This window comes from Octopus bimaculoides, chromosome 8 (genome assembly GCF_046866305.1).
Source record: "Octopus bimaculoides isolate indiv1 chromosome 8, ASM4686630v1, whole genome shotgun sequence".
NCBI lineage: Eukaryota > Metazoa > Mollusca > Cephalopoda > Octopoda > Octopodidae > Octopus > Octopus bimaculoides.
Window position 1 is genome coordinate 97,447,012 of NC_142935.1, and position 14,048 is coordinate 97,461,059.

The 14,048-nt window shown below is 35.2% G+C and overlaps 1 protein-coding gene across 5 annotated transcripts in view; it reads left to right on the plus strand.

Annotated features, from left to right (window-relative positions):
• The window catches only part of LOC106880080 (uncharacterized), a 70,482-nt gene extending 59,611 nt beyond the window's left edge, over positions 1-10,871 (plus strand). For 2 of the 5 annotated variants that reach the window (XM_052970281.2, XM_052970282.2), the window contains one exon: positions 9,514-10,871. In XM_052970281.2, the coding sequence (XP_052826241.1) occupies positions 9,542-10,828 (1,287 nt within the window). In that variant the 5' untranslated portion in view covers positions 9,514-9,541 and the 3' untranslated portion in view covers positions 10,829-10,871. Of the gene's footprint in view, positions 1-729; positions 766-5,224; positions 5,300-8,255; positions 8,446-9,513 lie in introns of all 5 variants that reach the window. The other 3 variants (XM_014929897.3, XM_014929920.3, XM_052970279.2) reach the window with 3 other exon arrangements.
• The last annotated feature ends 3,177 nt before the right edge of the window (positions 10,872-14,048 follow it).

Consider the following 14,048-nt stretch of genomic DNA (forward strand, 5'->3'; position numbering starts at 1 on the left):
TATGGGGTATGTATAATTATTGTCGGGTGCAGCCACGGTTGCCTGAGCATCTGATCTGCCGCATCAAACATTGCTGATGCTTTTCAAAAAGTGTCTAAGAAGAGGAGTTTGGGGGTATGTTCGAAAACTAGGAGTGAAAAAATTATGCTCACACACACGTACGCACACACACACGCACGCACACACACACGCACAGAAACGCACGCACGCGCACACACAAACGCCCTCTTTCTTTCTTTCTTTCTTTCTCTCTCTTTCTCTCTACTGAAAAGAATAGAGTAATAAATAAACATTAATGTGTATGTGAATGTGTGAGTATCTCTGTATGCGCGTAAGATATGAATATGCATATATGTGAATACATAATATTTATAGATGTATATGTGCATCTATATATACTTACATATGCATAAACATGCATGTATATACATACAAATGCATTATATATACATATATATATATGAATGCATATATACATGCTCACATGCACATATACATACATATATAATTATATACACAATAGATACAGACGCACACATACGCAAGTATGTATGTATATAGACATAAATTCTTAAGCGCACATCTCTGTCTGGTGTAGATAGAAACTCAATAGATTAAGTTTATAAATAAACTAAATGTTTAAATGTTTCTTCGACTTCGTTTATGACGTCATAAGGGACTTAACTAAAGGAAGTACTTTTATTGTTTCTTTTTTTTATTCGTATCAAGTTTCCGGCAACAAAAACTCTATGCAGTCACCAGGAGGTAAGAAATGTTCAAATATGGAAACTTCGTTTCTTATTAGTCATTCTTTATTTTTCAATCATTTCTTTCTAAATGGATTTTTCCTTTTTGTAATGTTTATATGATTTTCAAGGAACTAAATACTTTATGAAGAAGATTAGGTTTCTAACCTTTTAGAAGATGAAATTTAGGAATTGTCTGACTTCATACATAAACATTCTCGGCTAAATAATATTTTTAACCGAAAAAGTGAGAAAGAAAAGGAGAGGATCCGCATTCCTGTTATAGCTTGTCTTTCTCTGTCGCTATCACTCCCTCACACACACACACACACACACACACACACACACACACACACACACACACTCTCTCTCTCTCTCTCTCTCTCTCTCTTTTTCCCACCTCTTCCCATCTCTCATTTGTAGCAAACATTACATGCATTACGTTTATCCGAAGACTTCCATTTTCAGTAGATTATGAAAACATTTTCTATAGTGTATGATAGCAAAAGGTACTTCTTATGAATGCTGTTTAACTTAACCCCACAAATTCTACCCCGAATGAACTATACGCATCCAGCAAATAACCACCTTTCAAAAATAGTGATAAAAGCATCTAAGCATCTTAATTCAGCCATATTTTGAAGCTTCCGGAGTTGTAGTGGTTTAACAGTCTCTCTTAATGTCTGACTGTCGTACATTAATCCCAAACTGGATCATCTGGCATTCACCTTCCATGAAAATGTACCAGTAATATTCTTCGAACATATCGCTTAAGTATATTTATTATCTTACATGATCCAATCCAACGAAATCCCAACGTTTTGCTTGTTAATTTAAAACGAAACTCACTGCCTTTGATTTTCAGTAGATTATGAAAACATTTTCTATAGTGTATGATAGCAAAAGATAGTCCGGGTCTCCACAACTAATCACCCGAATGGTCAATTTAAAATATCGATTAAATAAGTATTCGATGTTTCAGTCAGATAAAATCTTCTGTATTTGGTGTATCTTCTTCAGAGAAATTATTCTATATATCAAATTATCCTCTTACTTTAGATAAGGCTGTGCATGTTGGCGGTTTTCTCTTATCGATAAGGCTTAGTAAGACTTTAGGTCACTGCAACTGATGTTGTAGTGGCTTATTATTGAGAATCAGACGTAAGTATAAACAGCGAATGTATGTATGTATTGCGTATGTGTGTGTACATATTTGCATGTTTGTGTGTGTGCGTGCGTGTGAGTGTGTGCAAACGAGGTTAAAAGATCAAGTACATTGACCGAAATACATGTGTGAGATCAGTTCAACACAGTATGACATATTTCTATATTTCTATAAGAGGATTAACTACCAATACACGGAAGTGATCGTAGGCAACACGGAGCAGGAGGTAAGGTTCCACAAGTTGAAATTTTGCCGCTAGAGTGTGCTAAATGAAGGGCCATTATCACAGTGTTCAAGTATTTCAGTGGGTTCTCTAATTCTATTGGTACCCACTCACATCATGTCACATCGCTAGTTAATACCGTTATGGTATTTTCGGACAACTGCTTATGAGGTGGGTGAGATCTTCAGTGTGAACTCCACAAAGTCTGCATCGGTTGTCACATTTTACAGCTTTTCCTGCATCTCTATCCCTTTTGGGCATCAGGTACTTGGTTGATATTTGCTGTTCCTGGATTGCAAACGCATACCCTTCAAAGTGAGAGGTAGTAATCCGGCTATTGGTCCATGGTAGACTACTTTGATGATTGATGTTACTATCATCTCGGAGTTTTCTACTAACATATCCAAGCATAGTCTTCTGCTCATATACGCTCATCCTTTCATCTGATGATACATTGCGGTAGCGTCGTGCGACTTTTTGGGCATGTATTCTAGGTTATCAAAGAGTGTTGCTCAAGGAGCTGCCTTCGAAGTCTTATGATGTTATCAGCTTCATGTATGCACACTTAGTCCAGGGATGCACTTCGACGCTTGATGATTAAAAGATGTTGCCGAAGGGATATGATGTGACAGTCAAAGGCATTTTGGATCGATGTTAAGCTTCTGCCGCTTTGTTTTCCTTTTAGGTAGAGGCGGTCTACGTCACTGTTTATGTGGAAATTATGTGTACTTGTTAGTACTTTTCGGATTTTCGCATCAATGGCTCGAATCTTATCAAGCGTATAATCAAGCAGCCCAAATGTTGGTATGTGTACTGGCACTACAAGCACATTCTGGGCCACTGTTTTATCGAATGCAGTGAGTTTTGAGGTCCAACATTCCTTATTCGACTGTATGCATGTATGTATGCATATATGTAAATACATATGTATGTATTATACATGTATGTATATGTATGTGTGTGCAATGCTGGCGACCTGGCCGAGATTGGTGAAGCCAAGGCATGTGTCGTAGCGGCGCTCTACGTCCCGTTTCTCATCGCTTTCAGCCACACCCAGTTAGAGGTTTTCTTAGTAGCCCCTACGTTGTTCTTGAGGTTTCTTCTGCTAATTCCTTTTAAGAATGGGTTATATATATATATATATATATATATATATATATATATATATATATATATATATATATATATGTATGTGTGTGTGTGTGTGTGTGTGTGTGTGTGTGTGTGTGTGTGTGTGTGTGTGTATGCATGCATTTATGTATGTATTTATGTATGTATGAATGTATGTATGAATGCATGTATGTATGTATATATATGAATGTATGTATGTATATATATATGAATGTATGTATGTATATATATATATATATATATATATATATGTAGAGAGAGAGAGAGAGAGAGAGAGAGAGAGAAAGAGAGAGAGAGAGAGAGAAAGAGGGATATAGATATGTATATATATACAAGTGTGTGTGTGCATGTATGAATGCATATATATATATATATGTATATATACGTATAAATATATGTATGAGCGTGCATGTGTGTGTATGTATGCATGTGTATTCAGCTCTGTGTGATCTTATTTTGTGTCTTAGAAACCATCGCTTAAACATCTACAAACCACCATTAGCATCAGGAAATACTTTACAAGTTTATCACTGTCATCACAAACTATGAGGCCCACCCCATTACAGTAATTGTTACTTTTTTTTTTCTCCAGAAATTCCACTACTTCTCTAAAAGAATAAGTAAAAAACAAAAAAAGAAAGAATAGAGAAAACGCAACAAATGGAACTCTTCGATAATTTACCATCATCAACGATTGTAGCATTAGTAATAAATTATTAACTTTGCTTTTATAATTAGTATGCATCGTAAATTTTTGCGTGCCCGAATTCTCTAAACACATTAGCAATATTCCCTGGTGGAATTTTAACAAAATTTGATGATTAATGAGTTAAATTTGCATAATGTAACTTGGACTTGAGGGACCGAAGCGTAACTACATTTCACATAGACTAGCAAGTGGAAGAAACAACTAGAGTAAACATTTTGATAAATAAAAGAGAAGTGATAGTTGCTTTGTTCATTTAAACTTCGATAAAAATGACTGATGATGCCATTTTTTTAAAACAAAATTCTTTAGTTTTAACCAAGAAAATTTTTCAAGTTATTTATTTTTCATGTCGATAAAAGTATTGTGTCGATTTTACATGGTACGAATAAGGTCTGTAAGGAAATAAATATCTCTTGAAGAAATACCATTCGTTACTCTGAATATATTTATTTCCGTTCCAATATATTCTTCGATAGGGTTCCTATTAAACAAATATTTAAATGTAAAATATAATTAATGACGAAATTATTATAGCTGCAGTTCGGTTCGGTGATTTACCAAACCAATAGAACCAGTCATAAAATATAATAAAGAATGTACCCATGGATGGATTAAATTCGTTTCACAGCTAAAGTGTCAGGGTGTATCGAAATTTAATTATAATTATGCAGTAATGAAAAAAATCAATATTCGTCTGTAGATTTTGACTAATAACAATGATAGTAATATTAACTAAAGCCGAATATTACTGGAGTTATTTCAGTTGGTACGGGAGATAACTCTAGATATATTTTATTTAAAACTCATCAGCAAAACATGAATTTCATTCTATTTGCTCAAATATTGACTAAAGAATCGCTGTGTAAATATACAAGACTACACACTGTTTAGAGCAGATGTGTAAAATTGAACTCTCCGATCAGGAGGTTTTCTTTGTACATGTTTGATTCTGGGTTCCATCCCAATGCGCGGCACCATGGTTGTATGCCTCCTTCTGTTTCCCTGTGACGACCAATTCCTATGCTAGCTATTTCTTAGACAGAAACTAGAAATTACACACACACTACCGTCAAACTTGCTGCCCTCATACACACACAGAGGCACACACAGTCACACACACACACACACACACACACACACACACACACACCAACTTCTCGAGGCATTTTAACAATTTAGTAAAATCTTACCAATTTCGTTAAATTCTTTTCTCAAAATTAAAAACCTTTTGTTTCATTTTGGAATTTCAGAAATTGTTGCTTTCTTTGTTTCTTCCGAAAAGAATTTCCCTGCCATAAGTTTCAACTTCATTATCATCGAAACAGGTCACTAAAATTTCTAAATAGTTCTCAAATGTTTTATTTTCTCGATCCTGAAAGGTGAAAGGTAATGTTCACCTCAGCGGGATTTGAACTCGAGACATAAAGAGACGGAAAATATAGCGCAAGACATTTTCTCACGATTGTACCATCCGATTCTACCACCCGATTAATCGATTAATAATCCTTTCTACTATAGGCGAAAGGCTTGAAACACTGCGGGAGGGGACTTGTTGATTACATCGACCCCAGTGTTCAACTGGTACTTATTTTATCGATCCCGAAAAGATAAATGGCAAAGTCGACATCGACGGAATTTGAAAATAAAACGTAAAAGTCTGGGAGAAATATCATTAAGCGGTTTTTATGCACCGTTTATATTCTTTTCTACTCAAGGCACAGGCCCGAAATTTTTGGTGAGGGGTCCAGTCGATTAGATCGATCCCAGTACAGAACTGGTACTTAATTTATCCACCCTTATATATTCTGTCGGCTCACTGCCTTAATAATTACAATAATCATTTCTATTGTGGGCACAAGTTTTGAAATTTTGCCGGATGGGCAGTAGATTACATCAACTGGTATTTATTTCATCGACCCCGAAATAGTGAAAAGCAAAGTCGACATCGGCAGAATTTGAACTCAGAACGTAACGACGGACGAAATGTCGCTAAGCATTTCGCCCGGGTGCTAAAAATTCTGCCAGCTCGCTGCCCGCATAATAATAATAATAATGAAAATAATGGTTTCAAATTTTGGCACAAGGCCAGCAATTTCAGGGAGGAGCTAAGTCAACTGCATTGACCATAGTACTCAGCTGGTACTTATTTTATCGATCTCCGAATGGATGAAAGGCAAATTCGACCTCGGCGGAATTTGAACTCAGAACATAAAGACAGACGAAACGCTGCTAAGTATTTTGCCCGTCTGCCAGCTCACAGTCTAAATAATAATAATAATAATAATAATAATAATAATAATAATAAATGCCATGATGCAGTACCAGGCACTGGCTCTCATGGTTTCTGATCTTAACTGATTGGAAGTGTTATCATGTACATTGTTTTGTCTTGGTATAAAAGATGGGCCACAGCAAATATTCTGCTCAATACTCCAGATTTGCTTGTCAATTGTTTGACCTTAACCATTTGAGCATGTCCTTTGGTGGCTGACGATATGTGCATCTTTGATCATGAGCAGAAGTAGTGAGGGAGCATCATAACCATGTGTTGAGAGAAATTCTTTGGGGTTTGAATAATTCACCCTTGGAAACAACCTTAAACAACCCTTGTTCGAGGACCATTTACGCGGGATGGGCTACTCAACCCGAGGAAATTGTAATTGGGCTCCCACCTGCAAGGTCATACGCTGTTTATTTTGATATGAGATCACTCTGTCGCGCACATATGGTTGTGATGCATGTGCCTGGTGTACCCTTATAAGACGGGTAGTCATGATGGGTATACTGAGCTTCATATATTTGTACTCAGTACCACTTTGATGGCATCCACTGTTCTCTCACTCAATAATAATAATAAGAGGAAGAAGAAGGAGAAGAGGAAGAGGGGAAGGCAGGAATGATAGCGGGGTATGTTCTATATGTAAGAAAGCTGAATCGTTGCCCCATAATTTACCCGTACCAACAGATAAAGATCAATGAATGAAACGGAAAATGTCAGGAAATCCTGTCAGACAACTACTTCAGGAAAAGTGTATAAAATTTATTGATATTTACTCCATAAAAAATATAACAACAAGTTTTTATAGAATCTAGCTTTCTAAAATTATTAGTAAATATGACTATAAAAGAACAGTCCATATCAACAGAAGACTAGCTTCAAACACAAAATATATCAAATAATTCAAATAAAAATTGCACTATTGAAGCTAATTCAAAGTACCCATTCCCCAATTAAGGATAATAGGTATTAGGGAAAATGTACGAAAAATCAGGTTATCGACTTCAACCACAAATTCTTCCGCAAATTTAAGATATATAGAAATCTCGCTTTATGAGACGCTATCGTACGTTAAATTCAAATTACGATGAAAGTAAACAAACAAACGAAGTTTGCTTTTTAGAAGCGTTGAGATGTCTTAGAAAGTTAAAGAAGTGATTTTAAATTCTCAATCACAGGATAATGCTAATAATATAGCCTGAACAGGATAAACTACCACTATTTTGCAGAAAAAAAGTGGCAATGGTGGTAATTAATTAAAGCGGCGAGTTGGCAGAAACGTTAGCACGCAGGGCGAAATGCTTTGCAGTAATTCGTCTGCCGTTACGTTCTGAGTTCAAATTCCACCGAAGTCGACTTTGCCTTTCATCCTTTCGGGGTCGATAAATTAAGTACCAGTTACGCACTGGGATCGATGTAATCGACATAGTCCCTTTGTCTGTCCTTGTTTGTGCCCCACTTTGTTTAGCCCTTTGTGGGCAATAAAGTAATAAGAAACGTAAGCGTGCCGGGCGACATGCTTAGCGGTGTTTCGTTTGTCTTTGTGTTCTGTGTTCAAATTCCGCCGAGGTTGACTTTGCTTTTCATCCTTTCGGTGTCGATACATTAAGTACCAGTTGCGTACTGGGGTCGATCTAATCCCAAAATTTCGGGCTTTGTGCCTAGAGTATAAAAGAATGGTGGTAATGAATTTCTCTCTCACACTGATGACTTTCTTGGGGAGGACGGCGTTTTTCTTGCTGCCGCCTTGCTTCTCTGTCTCACACATCGTCACTCCTGTTGTTTTTACTGTTTTGTTACTGTTTTGGTTACTTCTACTGCTGTGGAGTTCTGTGGTGGTGGAAGATAGCGATAAGGAAGAGTTATTTTTAATCCTATTTTTGGTAAAAGTCTATGAAATAAAATAAACTTGCCCTTTAAAAAGTATTTCCATGACAAAAAAAAAAAAAAAGAAAAATTAGTAAAATAAAATTGTGTTAGAAAAATCTTGGAAACTTTTGCAGTCCAGGCACTAACAGCAAAATCCATAAGAAAAACATTTTTTCGAGCTGACATTGACTGCAAGAAGAAGAGGAACGACGACAACAACAACAACAACAACAACAACAGCATACAACCTATAACACGTTGAATGATTGTTGGAAAAGACGGCTTGCTATTGGTGGTCATCTGGAAGATCTCCTGTATCTGGAGGCCAGTATTATTGTCTATATCAGTGGTTCTCAACAGGGTTCCATATAAAATTTTGTCGTTAAAATTTATATGCAATAGATTGGTTTATATTTCTTCAATTCACGAAATATTTAAATTATTTTCTAATATAATTCTTCAGTATATCTAATTATTAAAAAAACCAAAAAAAAACCAATAGGCTTTTTTAAAACATCGAATGGCTATGAGGGTCCAGTAAAGTAAAAATAGGAAATTAGATTGATCCATAGGGCAAAAAAAATGGCTAAAAGGCACAGTATATTGTTTAAAGTACATACTTGGACCGTTTTAGTATTGGAGCATTTCCCCATTAAAACTGCTAAAAAAATATTATCAAATGTTGTGTAATAAAGCTACTCAGGTGAAGGCTCGTGGAGCAGTGGTCAATGTGTTGTACTCGCGATTGCTAGATCGTGAGTTCGATTCCCAGACCAGGAGGTGCATTGTGTTCTTGAGCAAAACACTTCATTTCACTCTTCTCCAGACTACTCAGCTGTAAATAATAACCCTGCGATGGACCAAGGTCCCTTCCAGGGAACCGGAAAACCAGCCTTATGCTTCTTACGGAGTAATGTAGACTAACCGAAGCAACTTAAGGAAACAAAAATAAAAAAAAACTATTTCTTTCGCTTTAAGCAATTTGTTTTTATTAGAAAAAGAAGTCTGAGCAATATACTCATTTCTAGTATTTACCAGCTTCAGTAAGATTTGAACCCACAATAAGTAAACAATTAAAAACTGTAATACATTTCTTTTTAATTTCTTTCTGTGCTGCAGCCTTTCATATGTTTTCATGACGTATGAAATGAATCGGATCGACTACAGCATACATCATACACCAGCTTGTATTTCAACTTCTCAGGAGAGATGAACTGAAAAGCCAATCTCAGAATAACTCGAAATTAGAACTTTTATGAATGAAACACCGTATTCCATTTGACACCCAAGCCTTTATCATACCATGCCGTGTATCTATTTTCTTGATGTTAACACCAGCTTTATATTCAGATTGTTTCATTGCTAACAGATTTTTATATTTGTTTTGTTTAGGTTAAGTTTGAAGTAAGGCGATTGCAACATGTTTCAATCCGTGACGAAGTTTTTTACCAAACGAAATACAAAGCATCATAAAAGGTCATTTGATAAAGATTACAATGCAGCGAACGCGTTCATACTTCTCGTCACAGAGAAAATGGAGGAATTATCAAATATCAAAACTCAAACTGCCAGCGATCGCTATGAAATTGAGTCTAATGAAAATAGCGAACAGAGTTCTGACAGTTACAGCTATTGCGATAACTTGAATACTAATGATTCTGCTGTTTATTACAAAAATAAAAATCTCTGTGATTCACGCAGTGTTAGTGCAACAAATGTTAGAGAAAGGAGAAAACATTCGAGTTGTAATAAGAACGGATCTGTTTGTGAAAACGAAACACTCCAGAAAGATATCATTTCTGCCGATAAATTCCCCGCAAATACACAAGTGGAATATGACCAGCTGAATAATCTACATGAATCAGGCTGTGCTAATTGGGATAATTCTAAAAAATGTATTAGCAGGAATAATTGCAAATTTAAGCGTCGAACTAAAGTTGATTATTCTTGGTTATTTGATAGAAAAAATATTCCACGATTGAACAGATTCGACCGGGGGAAATTACGAGAATGTTGTCAGTTAATGACTTATGATCAGAGTATATTAGCATATGATGTACTTCAAAAACTCATTGAAGATATATCAGAACCGTCGGTTATCCCAGAAATATTAGATACCATTATTATGTATATACTTGGGCAAGAGAAAGAATCCGCAAGTTTTAAAGATCTCTTCAGGAGAAGAAACCTAACCGAAATCTGCTGGCAAGGATACATGCGTCCCTTCGGCCTAATTTTATCAGCGCTTTTTCCGAAAAAATTTAAACAATCGCCTGATCCTGATCGTCAAAATGAAGCAATCAAAATAGCAAGTGTTGTTAAAGAATCCCTTATGAAAAAATGCAATAAGGTTTTTGTGAATAAGGCTTCAACAGAAAGCGATGTATTCGAGTCACCAAATGAGGCTAAAGACATCAATGTAGTGTATGTTCAAAGAGTGGACCAGGACCGAGGACAAACAAGTGCACAGAAATCTTATGGGAATCAACAATCATATAAACTTTGCAAAATAGATAAGTTTTATTTTAGAAATTCAAACAATATATTGTCAAATAGCATGTATAGATCTCAGATTTGCCGTTTACAACCTGCCAGCAGAGAAAGGATTAATAGTGAAGCACAATTCAGAAGAAGGAAAAGATTAATAAAGCGTCGTTCTCAAGCAGTAACTGTACGAGTGATTCGTGATTTCAACTCTAAGCCATAGAAAATAAACAATTAGAATAAATAAAGTTAACATCTGCCAATTTCGCCAGCATTTCTTATTTCTGACAATCTATAATTCATAGGAATTCTTTGTTTCAGTGTTTGCATCTTTATTTTTATATATTCGGAATCCTATGATGAGACGAGAAACAAACACAAAGCAAAAAAAAAAAAACCCCAAAAAACTGACATAAATAAAATATCTGAAAATTCAAAATATATTGTTGGTGGAAATACATAATATATTTTAGTATATAACAAAGCCATGCGCAATGTACGATGAGAAGACCATATTTCCTTGCAATAAATGAGATACTGTAAGTTTTGTTACCATAAGAGTTCTATAGCAGATCTATGAAATATCCTAAATATTGATGACTAGATGAATCGAGGAGCTTTTATAATTAACAAGCAAATGGCACACAACCATGCACGAGTTAGTGAAGAGCACTGTATGTACGCACATATATACATACACACAAACATGCATATATATTTTATAAATATAGTTAAATAAGATTTAGGTAAAAGCCTTTGTTTTGCAAAGTCCATCCACATTTATTGGTTACCGGATCTCTTCATACCATGGAAATGCTCTTGCTACTAGATAAACATCAGGAATTCCATAATATTCGTAGAATTTATATATTTATATATAGATAAGAGATAGAATATAGATTGAACGACATTCTTTATTTAAAAATTACTACAATTGTTTCTACACATCATTCTACCGGTAGAACATTGCTGGGATGACACGATTAACTTATTGAGTAGTCCTTATCATCCATAAAATTCAACCACCGCAAAATTATAAACCTGTGAGTTCTGATATGCAACACAATACATCAACACACTTCGTCAGTATTATCCGCAGAAATACGACAAAAAGGAAGACACGAGTTTGACAATAAGTACAAAGGGTGAAAGAAGTACAAAGGGTGAAAGAAGTACAAAGGGTGAAAGAAGCGAGAGGATAAGTAAGCGTGAGAGAGGAGTGTAATGGGATAGAGAAAAGAAGGCTATCAAGGCCGCACCACATCCATAGGCATTCACATACGTTTGCAAAAGCCCACATACACAAATATGGTACGGTGAAACAGAGAAGAGAGCAAGAGACAGATTCCAGGCAGTGAAGCATCGATAGTAAGAACAGTAGTAATAACAATATTAATAAAATGATAACAAATAATAGTAACAAATATAATAATAATAATAATAATAATAATAATAATAATAATAATAATAATAATAATAATAATAATAATAATAATCATAGAATAGGAAGCCAGACATAGTCTTAATTGAGAAAGAAAACAAACTATGCTGGATCATAGATATAACATGCCCAGCAGACAAGGTATGCGATAAGGAAGAAAGAAAAGTAGACAGATATGACAGGTTAGCTTGGGAAGTTAAGCAGTTGTGGTCGATGAAAGAGGTAGCAGTAGTACCAATGATTGTCGGAGCCCTGGGAACAGTGAGCAAAAATCTCTTGAAGTACATGGAACAAATAAGGGCTGCAATAAGGGTGGAGCACTTGTGAAAACAGCACTGCTTGGAACCGCTCCAATACTCCGGAAGGTGCTCGAAAAATAAGAGGTGTTACCTTAGTTCACTGGTAGCGAACAGCTGACACCGTAGTACATCTCCAGCGTTAGAAGCTGTGCAAAGGCAATAAATAAATAAATAAATAAATAAATAAATAAATAAATAATAATAATAATAATAATAATAATAATAATAATAATAATAATAATAATAATAATAATAATAATAATAATAATAATAATAATAATAATAGACCACGTGTGCTCTATAATTGATGATGGATACCCATTTCACCCACGAACAGTTAAGGAAGGCGAGAAAGTAGATATATGGAATTCTCTAAAATACATGATACCCCGACTGTGGAAGATGAAAAACATGAAGATAATGTCAATTATTGTAGGGCTTCGGGGACAGTATTAAAATGTTTTGAGAGAAATATAAATGAAATATTAATAGAGGGCTCGATTTTTCTAAAAAGAATTTCCGTTAGTTGTCTCGTACCAAAGGTTTCTTACTCACAAAGATGAAGATTAGCATTTATTTAAATAGTAACCAAAGTATGAAAGATAGGCGCAGGTATATGTTTTCAGTCGTGTTTGTTTGTTTGATCGTGAAGAAGATGTTTGAAGAACCGCTGGATGGATTCGGATGAAACTTTCAGGGATGTTTGGACTCGCAACTGGCACGAACTGATTAGATTTTGTGATCAATCCGGTACTGGACAAGGATTCTGAATTATTTTTCCCGTTTTTTTCTTACTTAGCTTTTGAGAGCGGTCGGGTTCAATTTTAGTATTCTTGTTTGTGACAGCAGTCAAATTTATTTCAAATATTCTCATTTTAAAAATCATCTTTGGCTAATCGTTGAGAGGACATTGGTGTTGCCTTGGCAGAGGTATGCGCTCTCTGAGTGCTCTTGTTTTAGATTGTAATTGCTTTGCTGTCGTTTTTAATCAACCTTAGATTATCCCTACCTGATCAAAACTAAGATGAGAGGAGTTCAACCACGAACATAGCGGCTTCATTTCAAATAGAATTTTAAACTACAGCTATTTTATGTCATCATTTCTAAAGACGGTAGTGTAGTATTTGGCTGCTATTTCTGGCAATCTAATGACTGCATAAACCAGTGACTTTCAACCGGCATTCACATCGCTCCGGGGGTCCATACAAAATTTTGCGGGGTCCACGCAAGCAAAATAGAAAATTGGGTACCCACGTTAGTATTTTAAGTGCCCCCGAAAAAAGTTTGCTTTAGATGTATGTATTGGTGTTTATTGTAAGAAACAGCAAGGTTTCTTTCTCCGACATTTTACATAATTCAACCTACACAAGTTAATGTGTGAAAAACAAAATAAGAATTTTGAAAGTATCTATAAAACTAATTTTTAAACAACGAATGGGCATCGGGTTCCAGAATAAACAGTAATCAAAGCGGTCCATTGGTAAAAAGTGATTGAAAACCGGTGGTATAGATGTTGTTGTCTTCGCTTGTTTATAATATTGTGAGATCGAATCAGTCAACTAAATTTTTCAGTCTACTCTAAAGATTTGTAAAACAAAAATATTCCGCTGATTTCTTGAAAAAGTTGTGAACTTTAAATATAATCTCCTAGTAACTTTTATAGAGAAGATGTTATTTTCACAAAACTTTTTAAAAGTTTTTTT